We start from the raw sequence: 14,125 nt of genomic DNA, 5'->3' as shown, positions 1-14,125 counted from the left end.
CAAAACATGAAAACAAACCAAGTGTCCGTTCATGGATGAATGGATAAAGAAATTGTGATACATACATACACCCCCCCCCCACACACACACACACACGCACACACAGAGGAATATTATTCAGCCATAAAAAAGAATGGAATCTTGCCATTTGTGACATGGACAGACCTCGAGGGCATTATGCTAAGTGAAATAAATCTGATAGAGAAAGACCAATACCATATGATCTCCCATCTATGTGGAATCTAAAGGAAAAAAAACAGCTCATAGATACAGAGAACATGGTGGTGGTTCCCAGAGGCAGGAGGCGGGATAAATGAGTGCAGGGGTCAAAAGGTTAAAAAAAAAAAAAAAAAGAAAAGAAAAGAGAAAACGTTTTTGGCTTTTTAAAAATAGAATAAAGATACTGTATTATTTCTGCTTCATAAATGTTTACCATGATAAAGTGAAAACTGTTTCAAAAGATGTTAAGTCTCATGGCAAGACCACAACGAGGCCATAGGGGAGGCACCATCCCCTCATCCCACCAAATAGTGAGCGGCAAGAGGCCTGAACAGGATGGCGGGGCTGGTAAGGTAAATTGCAATGGCAGGATCCAAATAAAGCATTTTTCTGTATTTAAAGCTACTGTGAGAAAGAGTGAAGGACAGATAGACCAGATTCAGGCACATACTCTCACCAGTGGGGTAGCCCCAGACATCTGTTTCTCCTTATTACTGGCCTTATCAAAGTCAGAATGTGTGAGGCTAAAGGCTTGACTCATGTCCTTGCAGGGAAAATGACACTTTTCTAAGAAGGATCAAGGAGAGGAACAACACTGTCATCTGACTCAAAGAATTATCCTCACGGCTGGCATCACGGGAATTTGTTTTTCCTTATGTGCTTTATGGTGCTCCGTGAGGACAGGGACCACGGCTTGTTTTTGAAACTGCAGCACTTAGCGCTTGGTACATGTGCATTTACGTGTGTGTTTGAATGAATGAAAGATATCCTTTCAGTTCTAGTTCCTCTAATTACAGGGAAAAAATCTCAAATACAAATCAAGAGGAATTTGTTGTTTGGGTTGCTAGGCAAGAATGTCCATTTAAAGGGCTGCATTCCCTCAAGTAACTGCCCTGTGCTCCACCAAGTGGGCATAAATGCCCAGCAGGCAGTCCTGGAGCTTCCTCAGAACACTCTCCAGTGGGTATCTCCAGTGAGGATGCTCTGACATCTCCACTTCCTACAATTTCCCCCAAGAGATCAAAATACCAAGGATCCAATGTTTTTGTTGTTGCGGCATACTGCCAGCACCAAATGACAACAAAGCACAATAAAAATATATTACACATAGAAAATCTCATTTTCTCCTCCTTTAGGAAACGAATCTCACAGGAAAATTTGCCAGTCCTGAGGGAAGTGTGACGGCAAATCGTGAAATATGCTGGAAGCAGGCTGAAAGCTAGAATAAGCAGTTCCCTCTATACTTGTATTGTATTAGATGTAAGAGCCAGCATTCACCAGCAGCTCTTTCTTAGTACATTTAGAGTAAGAACACAAAAGCCTCACAGCTACCACTGTCTCGTGGATCACGGATCCTTTCATCTCCCATTAAGTATCGTCTAAAATGAGCTAAAACAGAATTACCCCTTCACGAAGCTATCAGAAGTGCCTCCTGACTTCACCGCTGTCAAATTCTTTGCCTCTTTGATGAACACTTCTAATATTCCTCCAGAGATGACAGCCGACTCCTTCTTCTTTCCCCTTTTAAAGGTCTTCTTTCCTGCATCAGCCATCAAAATGAAACAGAGAGAGAGAGATCATGGGTTCCATTTCAAAATTTACAAAGGAAATCTGCAAAGATGTATTTCGTCTGTTCCTGAATCAGGTCTTTATATTACTGTATATTTTTTTATGTAAAAACTGTTTCAATGTTTTTATGCCATTGGATTCCTTCTGAATAGGTCTTTTATTTGTGTTTGTTGAAAAAGTGAATAAATTTAAAACTTTAAATGTTCCCCTACAGGGTATATCTTTTCATAGGGTATAAAGGAATAAAATGGAAAAGACCCTGAGAGCTGTCTGGCCACGTTTCTGCTCTCGGTGAGAAATAGCTACAGTGAAAGCCACACACAAACACCAAGACTTCAAAAAAGAAAATTCCGTAACTCCCTTTTTTGATATTTTAGTCTTGTAAACTGTCAACTCCATGCCAGGCCAGCTCTAAGGGCGATAGAGCCCAGGCACAATTACATTTGGGGATGAGAGAAAACTCTTCCCCATGACACACTTTTATTCTGGTAAAATAAACTCAACGTGAATAATAACTGCCGCCACCACTACCTTTATTTAGTATTCTTTTAAGCACTATACATGAATGAACTTATTTAATCCTTATAATAATCCTGTGAAATGAGGAAACTGAGGCCAGAGATAGTAAGTTATTTGCACAGGGTCACACTGAAAAGGCTAACAGTGAATGGAAGGACAGAGGAAGCTGCCTGTAAAAGTTGACCCTCTCTGGATTTTTCCTTTGCATGCTGTGTTCTAGGTCAACTTCTTCCTCAAGACTCCCTGAGTAGCTGTGAACGTCATAAATACATACAGCAGCTTTCTACACCTCTCCTCTCAGCAGACTATCTTCCCTCTCCCCAGTGGGGAAGATCCTATATCTTTGGGACTTGCAGGAAACAAATCTCACCATCAAGTCTGGTTTCTAACTATGAACTTTGTCCTTTCCTTGTAAGAACCCCACACCCTCCCCCATATATAGTATATACTTCTCAACTCTCCTCAAAAGACAGTGACATGTAACCTTTTACATTTCATCTGTGTAATGCAAAAGTAACATAGTCCAACCAATCCCTCACCCCTATTCCCACACTTCTAGAAAACAGAATGTCCTGGATCAAGGTCATTGATTTTGACCCTACCTTGAAGTTGTCCTAGTGGAAGCATCAGGTTCTTCTCTGGGGGAATGTAACGTAAAACAACCGTCAGCTCGCCTTTGTACTGAAGGCCAATGTCAGCAGCAAACTCCACCTGGTCAAGGGGAGAAAGGTGAAAAGAAAAAGTGAGAATGCTTGGTTTGTTATTTTGCAGCCCATGTCTGAATGTACAATATTTACTTGGTGGCTTAAATGGACAACCCTTTCCCATTCCACTATTTTAGTACTTATTGATTTAAGAGATACCTTAGGTATGAGAAAAGACAGGCTGGAAAACTCTATGAAGATATTTGCATATAATTTTTAACATTAAAATAAAAGGAATTTGAGAAGAGATATATAACACACATTCAGTCCATAATATTGAGTGCCTGTGATGCACTGAGGACTGGACCTTTAGTTTGGGATATGAGACAGGAATAAATATGCCACTGAAAAGAGCTCCAGAAAATACTTCTCCCTGTCTGTCCTTGATGTCTTGAGGCTTTCATAAGTGGCCAAGAAAGCAAAAGTAGGCGGTAATGCTTGATTCACATTGGGCTGCCGGCTACTAATTACTAAAAGCTGTATTGGTAATTCATATCATTAATATTCAGTGTGCAAAAACTAGTTCAAATACTGCTGGTGAGAATGTAAAATGGTGTAGCTACTCTGGAAAACAGTTTGGGAGTTTCTTATAAGACTAAACATATAACTACCATATAACATAGCAACTGCACTCTTGGGCATTTATTCTAGAAAAATGAAAGATCACGTCTACATAGAAACCTGTACACAAATATTCATATCATCTTTATTTGTAATAGTAGAAAACTGGAAACAACCTAGATGTCCTTCAATAGGGGAATGGTTAAACAAACTGTGGTACAGTCATACTCTGGAACACTACTCAGCAATAAAAAGGAATGACTATTGATACATGCAACAACTTGGATGAATCTCTAGAGAGTTGTGCTGAGTGAAAAAATTGAGTCTGAAAAGGATATATACTGTAAAATTCCATTTACATGACATTCTTGAAATGACAAAAAAGATACGGAATAGAGAGGCAGGTGGCAGAAGGGAGGTGGGGATGGTTATAACCACAAGGTAGACAGAAATACATGGTAAGATATTCTGTGCTCATGGATTGGAAGAATTAATATTGTCAAAATGTCCATACTACCCAAAGCAATCTACAGATTCAGTGCAATCCTTATGAATGTCCAATGGCATTTTTCATAGAAACAGAACAAAGAATTCTAAAATTTGTACAGGACCACAAAATACCTCAAATAGCCAAAGCAATATTAAGAAGAACAAAGCTGGAGGCATCACACTCCCTGATTTCAAACAGCATCACAAAGCTACAGCGATGAAAGCAGTATGGTGTTGGAATAAAAACAGACACATAGATCAATGGGACAGAATAGAGAGCCCAGAAATAAACTCACGCATATATGGTCAATGAATTTATGACAAAGGAGCCAAGAATATACAAGGGAGAAAGGACAGTAGATGGTGTTCAATAGATGGTGTTGGGAAAACTGGACAGGCACATGCAAAAGAATGAAAATAGATTGTTATCTGACACCACAGACAAAAATCAACTCAAAATGGATTAAAGACTTGAATGTAAGACCTCAAACCATAAAACTCCTAAAAGAAAACATAGGCAGCTCCTTGACATCAGTCTCGGAAGTGATTTTTTTGAATCTGACACCAAATCAAAGGTAACAAGAGCAAAAATAAACAAGTAGAATTTCACCAAACCAAAAAGCTTCTGCACAGCAAAGGAAATCAGTAACAAAATGAAAAGGCAACCTACAGAATGGGAGAGATGTTTGCAAATAATGTATCTGATAAGGGATTAATATCCAAAATATATTTTTAAAAAACTCATACAACTCAGTAAAAAAAAAAAAATCAATCTGATTAAAAAGTGGGCAGAGGATCTGAATAGACATTTTTGCAAAAAAGACATACAGATGGCCAAGACGTACATGAAAAGTTCAACACCACTAATCATCAGGGAAATACAAATCACAACCACAATGAGGTATCACCTCACACCTGTTATTACGGCTATTATCATAAAGACAGGAAATAAGTGTTGGAGAGGATGTGGAGAAAAGGAGACCCTGTGCACTGTTGGTGGGAATGTAAGTTGGTGCAGCCACTGTGGAAAACAGTATGGAGGGTCCTCAAAAAATTAAAAATAGAACTAGCATATGACCTAGCCATTCCACTTCTGGGTATTCTTCCAAAGAAAATGAAAACAAAAAGATAGATGTACCCTCATGTTTGTTGCAGCATCATTTACAATATACAAGACAGGGAAACAACCTAAATGTCCGTCGATGGATGAACGGATAAAGAAAATGTGGTTGGTATCTATACCTACACACACACACACACACACACGCACACACAAAATGGAATATCACGCAGCCATAAAAAAGAATGACTTCTTGCCCTTTGTAACAACATCAAGTGAGCTTGAGGGCATTATGCTAAGTGAAATAAGTCAGACAGGGAAAGACAAATATCGTATGATCTCACTTATATGGAATCTAAAAAAACCCATAACAAACCAAGCTCATAGATACAGAAAACAGATTAGTGCTTGCCAGAGGCAGGGGGGTGGGGGGCAGGTGAAATGGGTGAAGGGAGTCAAAAGGTACAAACTTTCAGTTATAAAATAAATAAGTCATGGGGATGTAATGTACAGCACGGTGACTATGGTTAATAAAACTCTATTGCCTATTTGAAAGTTGCTAAAAGAGTAGATCTTAAAAGCTCTCATTGTAAGAAAAAAATTGCGTAACTGTGTATGGTGGCAGATATTAACTAGATTTATCGTGGTGATCATTTCACAATATAAACAAGTATCAAATCATTCTCTTGTACTCCTGAAACTACCATAATGCTGTATGTCAATTATACCCCAATAAAAGTAAGTCAATAAATAAATAAATATAAAAGAGCACAAGGGATCCTTGAGGTGATGGAACTGTTCTGTGTCTTGGCTGTGGTAGTGGATACACAAAGCTATACATGTGATTAAGTTGCATAGAACTAAATACACACACACATACAAATAAAAACTGAGAAAATCTGAATAAAATTAGTGGGCTATATCAATGTCACTATCTTGGTTGTGACACTGTACTACAGCTTTGTAAGATGTTGCCATCCTGGGAAACTGGGTAATGGGTACCTAAGATCTCTCGGTATTATTTCTCATACCTGCATGTGGATCTACAACCATCCCCAAATCAAAAGTTTAGATAAACATATTCAATGTGAATATATACCCAGAGCCTCTGTTCTGTAGGTCTCTCACTTGCCATTGAGTCAACTGAACTTTGATTTTTCATAAATAGGGTAGGAAAAGTAGAGTACTTTCTCAGGCTTTGCCTTCAGGAACTTGACTCCTGAACACTTAGACAAGGGTCGAGAACTGCTCTCCTGTGAGAGAGGGCAGATGGAAAGAATTCAGAAATGCAACAATTCACAGCAAAGCCAGAGGCTGTTCAAACCTCAGCAAAAAAAAAAAAAAAAAAAAAAAAAAAAGATTGAGACCATTACAAAGTAAAGGAATCCTTGTCTGACTTTCCTTCCTCTTGGTGGTGTTAAAATTATTAGTAAGGGTGGGAAAATCATTTGAAATATTTTATTCAACCTTCCTATCAGGGGCAAAAAATGAGATTGGATGGTGAAATAGACTATCCATCTAATATTTAAGCTGATTATTTTAGATCAAGTGCCTAGTAAAGGGACTTATTATTTTCACAATTTCAGTAAATTTTAGTTTAAGTGAATGTCATGAATGGAAAATTATAATGCACCTTATAGCAGATTAAAGAGGTCACTACTTTTGATACTATAGTCAATGAAAGGTGAGGTATTTGCCCTCTCCCTTTGGCTATGAGTGGGCTCTTTGTTTGCTCTGACTAGTAGAACACAGCAGAAGTAACAATGTGCCAGTTTCTGGACCCAGGCCTTAAGGTTAACAGCTCCTACTTCCTCTTTTGGAATGGATATTCTTGGGATGCTCCCTCTGGGAACCCATGGTGTGAGACCCAAGCCACATGTAGGTAGTCTAGTTGGTAGGCATAGCTGAGTTCTCAGCTGGCAGCCAACATCCAGCGTGAGACAGCCAAGTTGAACAACCAGCCCAGTCAAGCCTTCAGAAGACTTCAGGCTCAGTCTACCATCTAGCTGCAACCACACGAGAGACCTTAAATGAGAACCACCTAGCTGAGTGCAGTCACTCCACAGAATCACGAGCGATAATAACATATTGTTGTTTTAAGCTACTAAGGTTCAGAACAGACCAGTGCAGGCTCTATTTGCTTTTGGTTGAGATCTTTGGGTAGGAAAATATGTTGGTAGGAAAAGTGATATGTGCAAGTGTCACATACAAATCTAGAGTATATTACTAGAGATCAAAACATGCATTATTGGGATTTATTAATGTTCCAGAGGTTTTAGCTTAAATTAAAATATACTGGTGACTTTGTATAAATACAGTCCTCGAATCTTGTGAGAGTAGAAAACAATAAAGATGGAGTCTCATGGTATTATAATCACATTCAAAAGAAATTCAGAGAAGGGAATCATCTTGCAGCCTGCACATATCCAATGTCTTGGCATATTTTTGGTACTCTTGCAAGGAAATTCCAAGGCAACATCCTCTCCTGGCACACCACCATTTTACATTATTCAACCAACTCCTGCTCAGAAAAAGGTAGCAGAATTCAATTCAATTATTCAATTCTACTAACACATATGGAATGCCCTCTTGCAGTTATGCTTTTAAGGCATTCTGCTAAGTGCTGTAGGGACACATAAGACACAGATGCTGCTTTTCAATGAGTTTTCAGTCTATCCAGGAGACATAATATTGGACCAAAGCTCTACTATTCTGCCCTTATTTAATTGACTCATCAGATTAATGCTCTCCATTCCCAATGAAGAGCAGGATCCTCTATACAATCACCATGAGTGCCTGCTCCCATCAGTTGAACTGCATGCTCACCAAAAGTCCGCTGCATTAGCTCCCCCCAAGCTCTTTATGCCACATATATTTGTGGTTCTAATTATATAATTTAATATCACATAAAGTGAAGAGTACAAAAAGACAGCTGTTACTATAAAAATTAACTTGGGCCAGACCGGTGGCCTAGTGGTTGGGTTCATGTACTCTACTTTGGCAGCCTGGGGTTTACAGGTTCGGATCCCAGGTGCAGACCTGCACACTGCTCATCAAGCCATGCTGTAGCAGCATCCCACATACAAAATAGAGGAAGACTGGCATGGATGTTAGCTCAGGGACAATTTTCCTCACCAGAAAAACAAAAAAATTAAGTTGAATACTTTAGAAGAGCTAAAGATTTGAAAATAAATTTGCCATTGAATTATATTTGGTCTTGAAGCTGTAAGAGGTGAGAAAAAAATATGAATATTTAGAAATATTTTGCATTTGGTTTACTTTGTTAATATTCTTAAGTTCTTGTTTCACTTTAGAGAAACTCAAACTAGAAATTGTTGATTATGATGCATTAGGGTTATAATTTATGCCAGGCAGGTATGACAGAATTTTAATCACTGAAACCACACTTAAACAAAATGAATGGTCCGTATATTAGAAGACTTGAAAATGAATGCACATTTAAGTTAAAATAAATGATTAAGAAATGTATTGGCGGTGTATGTTTGTACGTGCGTGATTTTTGTGACTTCCTGTATTAACTGACCTCCTATTGGTCCTGATTGCTGAGAGAAGAGGGCTGTTACTGTGCAGCAAGCTCAATGTCATATAAACAATGACAGTTGCTCCAATATAAGTACAAAGAAGCTACTGAGGGAAGAGAGAGTAATCCAGACTGGGAAAGATGTGGCCCTCGTCTGGTCCTTAAAAGGATGGGAGAGATGATGACAGATGAAGATGGAGTGAGAAGAAAGCTAGTCTGGGTTAAGAAAGCAGTATGAGCAAAATACAGTGGGGGCTGTGTAGCATGTGTTTAAGGACTGATAGCAAGTCAGGTGTGATTAGAGGTGTGTGTGCAGGGAGGTAGTAGCAAGGAAAATGGAAACAAGACGTCTACTCAGGGTTCTCTAGAAGACTCTAAGACATGAATTTATGTTACAGCGTTTTGTTAGGAAGGGTAGTGGGGAAGTGGGACCACAAAGCAAAGAGAGGCTTAACAAGGTTGTGACATCAGGCAAAGTTCCCCGGAGAGTTACTTTTGCTCAGTCCCATAGAGGTGCTCTGCAGACAAGGGAGGTGACACCGCAGAGCTGTCCCAATCAGAGGCAAGGGAGTGAGAGTGTTTATGCTCCTTACCCATCAGTCATTGATGGAGAGCTCTGCTCTCAAGCCCCACAAGTCTTAAATACCCAGGATATTTTGGCTTTCCATGACCACAGACCAAGCCTACTCCAGCAGGCTGAGGGCTCCTCTCCTACAAAGATTGGCAGGTGTGGGCTGCTGGGAGTAAAAGTCATGGGGAGCCACACATGCATGAGAACAGGGATGTGGGTAGAGTGAGCACTGATATCCTCCTCTGCTACAGAAGGCTGGGTCACATTAAGGGAACACTGAGTGACAGGATATGCTTCAAACCATATGCAAAAGCAGCAGTGAGGGTATCTGACTGAGCAGGGGTCCAGCATAATCAAATAACACTCATTGCCTTCTGCTTTTTGAAAAGAGAGAGATTCACTTTCCATCAGAGTAGGAAGCAGAGTTCCCAGGACATTTACAGGTCTAAGGTAGGGTAATAAATCATGGACAAAAGTCTGCCAAAACTGCCAAATAAAGAGAGAGCCTTTTAGCTAGGTAATAATTCCCCAGGAACTTAACATCTACTCTCTGCCTGAAGGCGGAACAGAGGTTTCCTTGGAAAACCACTTAAGCTTGCTGTTGATTTTCAAAGGTCCTTGTTTTTATAATAGTACCTTCTGGGAATGCATGAAAGGCAATTCATACTGACAAACCCTTCCTGTCTAACTATCTAACATGCCTTTCAGAAAGATAATGAGTTGTAGCTAATAAACAACCCCACATCATGCAGTAAAATGGAAGTTATAGCATGAAACCACTTTACAGTACGACTGGCATCTTCAGTTCTTTGTCTGCACCAGCCTCTTTACTGGCTTAGTGCTGCAAGACCTAGCAAAAACAAGATAGGCGTCGAGGGACTTTCACTAACACAGAGTCAATAAGCAATAAGGCACTCTGTCTTTCTAGTATTCCCACTGCACAATGATGTCAGTATTTCCAAATGCTTAAGAACTATTAATTCTGATCCTCTATGACTAAGAAAATTACTCCCTGTAGCTCACACTTCACCTTCTCAACTGGATAATCCACAAGAAACATCAAGTCTTGGGCTGCTCATACTATAGCTGTGCCTGATGAAGTGACTATTGTGTTGAAATGCCTGAGACAGGAGACTGAGAATGAAGTGACACTTCTCATTAGCTGGCTGATAATCAACCACACAGTGTCCAGCTTGGCCTGAGGATAAGCCACCAATGAAGAAGGACGCAGTGTATAGAGCATTTTTTTGCACCTGTCCACTGCATTTTTGGAAGGCATGGTATCTAAGCAAGTCCGAATCTGCAGCCTTTCCTCTATATGTGCCAGAGGAAGCTTGGCAGAGAAAGATGACATGGATTAGAGACACTAACTTATGTGGGGTTCCCTAGAAGCTGACTCTGAGGTGAGGATTCTTATGCAAGTGGCTTATTAAGGAAGTGCTCCCAGGATAGACCAGTGAAGGGGTGGGGGAAACAGGCCAGGGAAGGGGAGGAAGCCAGGCAAGGGCACTGCCTGATCCAGCAGGGAGCTCTGGAGTAGAAGTAACATCTTGGACTTTTACCACTGTCAGTAAGGGAATTGAGTTTCAGGCTCCCCCATCTATCAGTTATTGGCTAAGGATTGCTTTGTGACATAAGCTCCTAGGAAATTCTGGCTCTCTGCCCATGTGGGAAGAAGCTAGATTAGCCTGAGAACAGTCTTCAAAAGAGAGTCTCAGGTGGAGGATATTGGAGGCAAAACTCCTAACCCACATGGTTAAAGGATTCCAAGGCGGGGCCAGCCAGGTGGTGTAGTGGTTAAGTTCACATACTCCACTTTGGCCACCCAGGGTTTGTGGGTTAGGATCTCGGGAATGGATCTACACAACATTCATCAAGCCATGCTGTGGTGGCGTCCCATGTACAAAATAGAGGGAGACTGGCAACAGATGTTAGCTCAGGGTCAATCTTCCTCACCAATAAACACATACATACATACATACATACATACATACAAAGATTCCATGGGGATCTGGCAGAGGACCAACGGAGTTCCACAGACATTAAACACAATCAGAACTCTTCTACCTTGAGCAGGCTCAGAGAGATGCTTCTCCCTTATGATAGAAAGTGAAACCCCTCAATGGCAATGTGAAGGCGATTACCTTGGAAAGTTGTTGGCCCCTAAGCACAGAGGATGCCTGGGAGAGGCCTAGGAGAGCTTAGATAACATCCCAGCACAAATCTCTCGACCATTTCCAGGAAACTTACTGGAAACCCTCCAAGCTGGTTTCCAAAGAGCCCCTATGTGCTTCAATATTAAACTTAGGACAGACAAATTAGTTTTACATACTAAGAGGCATGTTACTTGCGCTTCATCTGTATCATGCATCATATGATGTCTTGGACATTTTCTAACTATGATTCTATGATGCTCAACCATTATACATAAAGGAAACAAGATAGGAGACTGTTAAGTCATATTAAGTGCTATCCTTTAGGGTGAGGCTTTTCACTCAATTCTAGGAGATTTAGTGCTGTAATGACCAAATACTTCCTATATTTAATGTCCAGGGAATGTCATACTATTGTGGACTTATTTGTTGTTAATATTGTACTCTTATCTCTATCATATTTATGTTAGTTATCAGCTTGCAGTTATTTTATATTTAAGGATTTTTATTCTATTTCATCCACAGCCCAATTACACCTCCTAAAGATTTTCCACGAGTTACTTACACCAAGATTGAGGTCAACAGTTATAAAATCCCACCAGAAAGTTGTATTTAACTTCTGAGTCCCAGTCTCCTCATATAAAGTGGGGATAAGGATACCTACCCCACAGTGGTGGTTATAACCATTAGATGTGAAAAATACTGCCATTAATGATGATCAACATTTGTTGTTGGTGGTGATGATCAACGCTTGCTCTTGCTGTCTAGCATCATTCCTTTAGTACTACTGTACCTGGATTTCCTTTGGCACAATACCACCTTCAGGACCAGGGTATGTTCTGATTGCCTTAAGCCAGCCAATGCATCTCACATTCCTGGCCACTGTGATTAGCTCAGGATGGGCAAATAACGTAATTAGAATTAGGAGAACCATGCCCAGGGCACTGATCAGACTGGTGGAGGAGGAGGAAGTCTCCACTACCCTGGATAGTGTGGTACAAGGATGAGAGGCTTGCAGCTATTCCAAGAGAAGCATACCTGGAGCTAGCAAGGGTGGTCAGCACTGTGTGAAGTCTGAAAATAAAGCCAACACAGCAAAGAGAAACCAAGATACTCCAGGGCCTTGATAAGATTTGAACATCTGGATCAAGCCATGCTTGATAATCACTGGCCAATAATTTCCTTTTATCTTTTAAGCAGTATGAGTGGAAGTTTCTGTCAACTGCAATAGAAGGACTCCAAGCTAATATAAATACTACCTAGCATTTATTGAGAGTTTTACAATGTGCCTGACACAATACTGTGAGCACCACATAGAATGCTTATTCAAGCCCCACAGCATCCCTATAAGCTCTGTCCAATTATTATATCACCAATGAGAACACCAAGGCCTGGGAAGGTAAGCAATTTGCCAGAGGCACAGTTGTGAAGTGAGGATCTATCTAAAGAACAATCTTTGCTCACATAAATGTGACCTTATTTCACCTCACTTTTGACTTAAAAAATAACTCTGGAGAGACTCCAGTTGCATAGAGTGAATCCAAGGTACTGTTGGTCTAGTTTAGAACATTTTATATTGGCATTTAATTTATAGAACAAGCTTTGAGATTGTTTTTCTGAATATAACTCAAGACCTGGGTTATGCGTGATACACCACATTAACAAAATGAAGAATAAAAATCACTTGATCATCTCAATAGATGCAGAGAAAGTATTTGACAAGATACAGCATACATTTATGATAAAAACTGAATAAAATGGGTATGGAAGGAAAGTGCCTTAACATAATAAAGGCCATCTATGACAAACTCACAGCTAATATCACTCTCAATGTAGAAAAACTGAAAGCCATCCCTCTAAGAACAGGAATCAGACAAGGATGGCCACCATCACCACTCTTATTTAACATAGTATTGGAAGTCCTAGCCAGAGCAACAAGGCAAGAAAAAGAAATAGAAGGGATCCAAATTGGAAAGGAAGAAGTGAAACTGTCACTATTTGCAGATGACATGACTTTATATATAGAAAACCCTAAAGAATCCACCAAAAAACCTTTAGAAATAATAAACGAGTATGGTAAAGTTGCAGGATACAAAATCAACATACAAAGATCAGTTGCGTTTCTATACACTAACAACAAAGTAGCAGAAAGAGAAATTAAGAATACAATCCCATTTACAATTGCAACAAAAAGAATAAAATACCTAGGAATAAACTTAACCAAAGAGGTGAAAGATCTGTACACTGAAAACTACAAAACATTGCTGAAATAAATAGAAGACACAAAGAAATGGAAAGATATTCCATGCTCTTGGATTGGAAGAACTAACACGGTTAAAATGTCCATACTTCCTAAAGCAATCTACAGATTCAATGCAATCCCTATCAAATTTCTAACAACATTTTTTCACAGAAATAGAACAAAGAATCCTAAAATTTATATGGAACAACAAACGGCCCGGAATAGCCAAAGGAATCCTGAGAAAAAAGAACAAAGCTGGAGGCATCACACTCCCTGATTTAAACATATACTACAAAGCTATAGTAACCAAAACAGCATGATACTGGCACAAAAATAGACACACAGATCAATGGAACAGAATTAAGAGCCCAAAAATAAACCCACACATCTATGGACAGCTAATTTTCAACAGGGGAGCCAAGAACATACAATGGAGAAATGAAAGTCTCTTCAATAAATGGTGTTGGGAAAACTGGACAGCCACATGCAAAAGAATG

The 14,125-nt window shown here is 39.7% G+C and overlaps 1 protein-coding gene across 11 annotated transcripts in view; it reads right to left on the bottom strand.

The window, feature by feature from the left end:
- Positions 1 to 14,125, bottom strand: part of SYTL5 (synaptotagmin like 5) — a 277,939-nt gene that overhangs the window by 58,595 nt on the left and 205,219 nt on the right. For all 11 annotated transcript variants that reach the window (XM_070604701.1, XM_070604703.1, XM_070604705.1 and 8 more), the window contains 2 exons: positions 2,910 to 3,018; positions 1,624 to 1,759 (listed from right to left, as the gene is read on the bottom strand). In XM_070604701.1, the coding sequence (XP_070460802.1) occupies positions 1,624 to 1,759; positions 2,910 to 3,018 (245 nt within the window). The remainder of the gene's footprint in view (positions 1 to 1,623; positions 1,760 to 2,909; positions 3,019 to 14,125) is intronic.

The sequence above is a fragment of the Equus przewalskii genome, chromosome X (assembly GCF_037783145.1).
Source record: "Equus przewalskii isolate Varuska chromosome X, EquPr2, whole genome shotgun sequence".
Lineage (NCBI taxonomy): Eukaryota > Metazoa > Chordata > Mammalia > Perissodactyla > Equidae > Equus > Equus przewalskii.
Note: the sequence above shows the minus strand (reverse complement) of the source record. Positions and strands in the feature narration are given on the sequence as shown.